Source organism: Pteropus vampyrus, unplaced genomic scaffold (genome assembly GCF_000151845.1).
Source record: "Pteropus vampyrus isolate Shadow unplaced genomic scaffold, Pvam_2.0 Scaffold65, whole genome shotgun sequence".
In the NCBI taxonomy this organism is placed as follows: Eukaryota; Metazoa; Chordata; class Mammalia; order Chiroptera; family Pteropodidae; genus Pteropus; species Pteropus vampyrus.
In genome coordinates, this window is record NW_011888846.1 from 2,033,901 (window position 1) to 2,040,824 (window position 6,924).

Here is a 6,924-nt window from a genome sequence, read left to right on the forward strand (position 1 = left end):
CTTGGCCACCACGAATGATGCTGCAGTGAACAAAGGGGTACATGTATCTATAATGAATAAATATTTTCAAATTTTTCTGATACCCAGAAATCTATTCTTAATTTTTTGAGGACCCTCTGTAATGTTTTTCATAGTGGTTGTACCAGTTTACATTCCCACCAGCAGTCCAAGGGTTCCTTTTAATCCGCAACCTCTTCAGCACTTGTTTTTTCTATCACAAAGAACAATGTAAGAATAATGGGTGTACCAGAAGGAGAAGATGGGGGAAGGAACAGAGAGCCTATTCAAACAAAGAGTCTACAAGAACTTCTCAAAGCTATGGAAAAAACTGGATCTTCAAATCCAAGAAGCAAAGAGGACACCTAGTTATCTCAACTCAAAAAAGACCTTCTCCAAGGCACGCTATATTAAAACTGTCAAAAATTAATGACAAAGAAAGAATTCTCAAAGCAACCAGGGAAAAGAAGACAGCAACCTATAAAGGAAATCAGATTATCATCAGATTATCATCAAATTTTTCAGCAGAAACCCAACAAACTAGGAGAGAGTAGAACCAAATATTCAAACTATTGACAGAGAAGAATCACCAGCCAAGAATAATATATCCAGTAAAGTTATCCTTCAGATATGAAAGAGAAATAAAGACCTTTCCAGCCATACAGAAGCTGAGAGACTTCACCACCACAAGACCTACATTACAGGAAATGCTGAAAGGGGTTATTCTACCTGAAACAAAAAGACAAAAGGGTACAAAACTATGAGTCAGGGGACTCATAGACAGAAACAGGAAGCTGCAGCCTTTTATTCAGAATAGGGTATTATATACTTAAATATAACCTGTAGGTCAAAGATGGTAAAACATTTTTTTTTTTTAAATAGAGAAGAAAACAATAGCTACTGCAATTTGGGAATGTTTTTACTCTTAATGGTTAATACTGCCTTACTACTGTGTCTTTAGAACCAACATTGGCAGAGATGTTAGATCAAGTCTGAATTGAATTAGAATATCAGTATCACTGTGGTCACACACACAAAAGAAATCCAGTAACAGTCAGGAGAATTTTCTGCTCATAGAGAATATCTACGAAGCATGTTATTTTCCTGACTGCAGTATGTGTGTGTGTGTGTGTATTTTAGACATGTGGTTCTTGATTCTGTTTGATAAAATGCATTTAGCACTTGGGGAAAAAAATCAGGACATGGCTACAGAGTTTATGCACAGAAACCAGCAGTGTTATCAGTAGCTTAATGTTAAAGGGATAAAATAATGTTTCCGCTGTATCAATTCTGAGCAAATGTTTAATATTTTCATCAATACTTGATTTGGTAGAATAAAAAATACATACTTCTTAGTATGACCAGTTTGGAGATAAAAGAAAACTAAGTCCTTAAGGAAAATAATTATTAATAAAATGGAGACATGATCAAAAATAATAAAGTAAAAAAATATTAGTGCAGAATACATGTGGAAGAGAAATAATCTCTCAAGAGAGACCAACTCGTTCTGTGCACAAGTAGAAGAAAAAGAGGATCTACAAGTCAACCTGAGTGTACTAGTGATTTTGCACTTTGGTAACTATAAACTGAGTCTCCTATTCATCATTGTTTATGCTCTCATTGGATTATTACATTTGGCATTATATTCCACACTTTAGAAAATATGTGTGACTTTTTTAAGTTTGGGTAAAAGAAAAAAGGTAGTCAAGATGTTAAAGAATAAGCCAACAAGGAAAGATTAACATATTCATTCTTTCATTTCGTGAGCATTTATTGAGCACACTATGCAAGACACTGTGATGGGCCCTGGATGAAAGACATAGCACTTGCCTACAAGAAGTTCACAGTCTTAGGAGAAGAGACAGAAAAGTGTATGCAGTGTGTGCAATGCCACAGTAGTAGAAAAGAGGGACACCTAACCACACCCGAGGAATTGGGGAGGTTTCCTGAAGAAGAACTGAGTCTTAAAGATTGTAAAATAAAGTTTAAAAAAAAAAAAAAAAAAAAAAAACCCAAAACTGTAAAAAGAAAGTGGTAAGTTTAAACCAACACTGGGCTGCTCTGAAAGGATTTGCCAGCCTCCACACCCATGGGGTAGAGATCTCAAAGAACACCAACCACCATCAGGAAAAAAGTAGACTAAAAAATATCTGCCCACTGACACAGAGTTGATGTGGAGGATTTGTCTTGGCCTGTGCTCCAAGGCCTGTGCTCCAAGCCCAGTGGTGGGAGGTGGGATGGGAGAGAGGTTTGCTCTTTCTAAATTAACACTGCTTAAGTGTTCAAAAATCCCCACACTAAGAAATCAACACAGGGATCTCAGACTGATAATATCTCTGCTGTGCCTGGCACAAGCAGAAGCAAAATCATTCCGGAGGGAGAGATCCTCAATCCAAGGAACATAGCACAGAGTTTTTCACAAATAAAACCCCAATTAAAATGAATTTACAGTCCAAAGTTATAGAGAACACAGGAAGCTATCAGCAATAAGCAGATCTCATTACAACATGCAGCATCACCCTGCCTCATCTCCCTGAACTCAAAGAAATATAGGGACTATGAAATAAGTCTACTTAAAATGCTTAAATATATCAAAGACAAATTTTAAAACATGAGAAAAGAACAAGACACTATCCTTAAAAGATTGGAGGATAATTTTTCCAGCAGAGTGAAGAGCATTTACAGGTGTGGGAGTCCAGATAGGTGTTCTGATTGGGAGTTGGCAGTCACAAAATTAGGAGAAGGAATTGGGAGGAAGATGACCAAGGCTCGGGTCATAAATTGCCTCACATTCTGTATTAGTTAGCATCTGGTTTGCAGGTGACAGAAAGATCGCATTTGTCTAGGGAGAATTTTGTTATTGGCTCACCCACCTGAGAAAGACAGGGACCAGACTCTCATTCCCTCTCCATCTCTCACTGCTACTTTTTTCTTTGTGAATATTTCATTCTCTCCTACTGCAAACTGGCTTTCTCCAAGAAATGGAGAATATTGCCACCTGGGGTTTTGGCTCAGAGCTTTTACTTTGCTGGTTTTTGTTTTTATTTTTGCTTTTGTTTTTGTTTTGACATTTATATAATTTACAAAATGACCCCCCTGTAGTTTTTGCAGTATTATTGCCTATATTCCCTATGCTATACTTTTTAAATTGTGGTAAAATATACATATGAAATTAACCATTTTAACCATGTTTAAGTGTGCAGGTCAGGAGCATTGAGCATATTCGTGTTGTTGTACAACCATTACCAGTTTTCATCTCCAGAACTTTCTCACGCTCCCAAACTGAAATTTTATACCCATTAAACAATAGTTCTTCATTCTTCCCTTCTGCCAGCCCCTGTTCACCACTGTCCTAGTCAGCATTCTCCTTTTTTCCAAGATAAAGCTTAGTCAAAAGTTACTGTGAGGCTCAAAGAACTGACTCCTTCATTTCCTGTATTACATATACCTATGGACTTTGTAATATCAGATCTGTTTGCTAGAGCTTATGTACTTCCATACTTTTGCAATAACCTTGACTTCTAAATGTATTGTTTGTTTCTTTTATAGGACAATGAAGGTCAAACAGCTCTGCATTATGGTAAGATAGCTCTAAATTTTTAATTATTTGAAACTTTGTTTATCTCAACTTTTTCCAATCCTATATATCCTATATAGTGCTTAGAAAAATGCCTGGCCACTAGCAGAGATACAGTGACTTTTTATTAAATAAATGGGTTAATAGCCTCTGCAGTTGGAGATATATTAAAATTCTTATGGGCGCATCTATAGTAAATCAAGCATTTCTACACTATCAACAAAAATGGAGGCTCCTTCAGCCCCCATTTGAAAATTTATTATTTCATTCTTGTTACTGGCAGTGACAGTTAAGATGCTAATTATTGTCACTGTAGGAGCCAGAATCTCTCCTACAAGCAATACTTCCTTGATGTAACTAAAGTGAAGAAAATAGATTTCATCATTTTAACTCATTTCTCCTACTAATTGCTTAGCCTACTTAAGTAATCTTCACTTAAATCATCTATAAAACAGAAGATAATCTGTAAGATAGAAATAACATGACTCAAAGAGCTACTGGGTAAATTCAGTGAGATAAAGGATATTGAAATCTTTTGTAAACTTCACTTGTAAAAGTATTCTTACTTTTATTCTTTTTGAGTGTGAATATGGTTGAATAAGCGACAGCCATCAATATTTAAACCAGATTAAGGATCGACCTTTTGTGAGGGAGTACATTGGGCTGCTTTGCCATTTGGGCATCCGAGACCTCCATTCAGTAGTAAGAGGCCCAGGTGCCCCTCGGCCCTTTTGTCTACTTTTTAGCTTTTGCTTGGATGTCAAGAACCTCACAGATTGTCTTGGAGTCTAAAGTTGTTGGGCTAGCTGTTATGGTAACTACATTTGTCAGCCTGATAATGAAGATCGGCATGTCACTAAGTGCATGCCCCAACTCACTGGTGGGTTTAGCTAATATAACCTGGGCACCAACAGCAACAAGAATAAGGAAAATTGTGAGTCGGTCTCACTTTTGAACATATATGCAAAAATCCTAAATAAAATATTAGCAAATGAAGTCTATTAATGTATTTGAAAAAGAAAGTTATGGTATGATCATAAATTCCTGAATTTATCTCAGGAACTCAAAGATGATTTAACATTTTTATAATTTATTAATGTAATATGCCTTATTAGCAAATTAGGTGAAAAAACCATATAGTCAAATCAAATGCAGAAAAAGCATTTGAGGAAATTCGACACTCATTCTAAGAAGCAATATAGAAAAGTGATTAAGACCTTGGGCTTTCAAGACACTTCTGGGTTCAAATTCTAATTCTGTTACTGAACTTGGACAGATTATTTAACATCACTTTACCTGTTTACTCATGGTGAAAAAGGGATAATAACTTCAGAGATTTGTTATGAGCATATGATGAGTTAATCCATGTAAAGTGCTTAGAACAATGTCTGACACCTGGCATGTACTCAATAAATATTAGCTAATATTACTGTTTATGATAAACTAGAAATGGAAGGAAAGTTCCGTGGCCCGATTAAATTATATACCAAACACTATTAGTGTAAACATTATTATTAAAGATGGACTATTTAAAGTATTTCCTTTAAAATAAAGAACAAGAAAAGGATGCCTACCATAACTATTTCTCTTTAATATTGTATTGGAATTCTAAACTACACAGAAAAAAAGCAAAAGAAATAAAAGGTATATGGAAGGATAAAAAAAATTATCATTAATCTCTAACAATATAAGTAGCTACAAAGAAATACAGGACACTCTTTAGTCAAATTATTAAAACTAATAGAGTGTCTAGCAAAGATGCTGAATACAAGATCGATCTTTTAAAAATTACATTCTTAAACATTATTTGAAAAGGTAGACGATGAAAAAATTTAAAGATATTATTTACAATAGCAACAAATTCTAGAACTCAACTTGCCAAAAAGATATGCAAAACCTTCATAGAAAAAGAATTACATTACTTTTTTTAAAGACTTTTTAAAAAGACCTAAATAGAAGTAGTCCATGTTAATGACTGAGAAGACTCAGTATCATAAGGATGGATTCTCCCCAGACTAAACTACAAACTCAAAGAATTTTCATAGGAATCTCAGCAGGCTTTTTGTGGAATTGAAAAAGCTTGTCCCAAAATTTATATGAAAGAACAAAAAGCCAAGAATAACTAAGGAAGAGAGACTTATTCTTCCAGATATCAAGATGTTATTTTAAAGCGGTAAGAATGAAGGCAGAGATCGGCTTCTGCCGGGACAACGCGAAAAGCCGCTGACCTGCTCCCCTTCCACAGCACTCACGCTTCTCACTCCTCAAACATTTTCCATGATAATTCTGTCTTATATCTCTTCTAACATCACCAAGAACTGACCATTCAAAACCCTAACCTACAACCCATTAGTAAACTTTCCTCGGCCACCTCCACAGCTGTGATGCTATCTAGGACAACCAGGCCTGAGTCAAACAACCACAGATAATCAGAGTGGGGAAAGAAGAAACTCGTCACAGTGATTGTGAGGCCTTCAGTGTAAAATTCAGGGCTACCCTTTTTTCCTGATGCCTGGCTTCAAGAAGTGAGCTTTTTCTTTTACTCCAAAATATTTGCCATAAGGTCCAGAGTTCACTGCTCTGCCTAGGAAGACAGCCTCTGCCAGTGCACCTACGTGCTCTGCTAAATCCGTTCGTATTTCCCACCTCATCCCTTCTTGCATCTGCTCATCAGACGTGTTTTAGTGCCTTTTCTGTGGCATTTGTTATGTTTTCCTTTCATTTCTCCACCCAGAAACTGTAGAAACAGCTAAACCTTACTGATTGTACCCTTAAGAATGTAGATAGTCACTCTGTCACCCCCAGTTAACCGTTAGGGGTGAATGCCTTTATGGACTGGGTCCATTTAGGTTTGATATATGTAAAATGCATTTCTAGATAGCAACTGGATAGGATTTTTCAAAAAATCTTTCCGACTTCAAAATAAACTATAATATCTTTATGTACTGATATGAAAAAAGTCTCATAAGATACTAAGTGAAAGAATTAAGGTACAGAACCGTGTGTAGTGTGCTGCCCTAAGTACTTCTGTACATATTTGGTAGTAAATGCATAAAATATCTCTGGAAGGTACAGAAAGCTAATGTTGGTTGTCTACGGGAAGGACTTAGACAACTAGAGGAGCCAGAATACAAGCATAAGATAAAAAAATTTTTTCCCATAAACCTGTTAATAACTTCTGTATTTGGACCCATATGCATATGTTACTTGTTTGAAAATTAAATTTAAATTATTTTAAATCTAGATATTATAAGCTCTATAAGTACTGTGGATATGACTTGCATTCTTAATTATATTTCATTCATTCAACGAATATTTATTGAGCGCCTACTATTTGCCTGATAAACTAT

The 6,924-nt window shown here is 35.6% G+C and overlaps 1 protein-coding gene across 1 annotated transcript in view; it reads left to right on the top strand.

Annotated features, from left to right (window-relative positions):
- ACBD6 (acyl-CoA binding domain containing 6) overlaps positions 1-6,924 on the top strand; it is a 146,360-nt gene that overhangs the window by 123,008 nt on the left and 16,428 nt on the right. Inside the window, exon 7 of the mRNA XM_011361215.2 lies at positions 3,547-3,577. Within this exon, the coding sequence (XP_011359517.1) occupies positions 3,547-3,577 (31 nt within the window). The remainder of the gene's footprint in view (positions 1-3,546; positions 3,578-6,924) is intronic.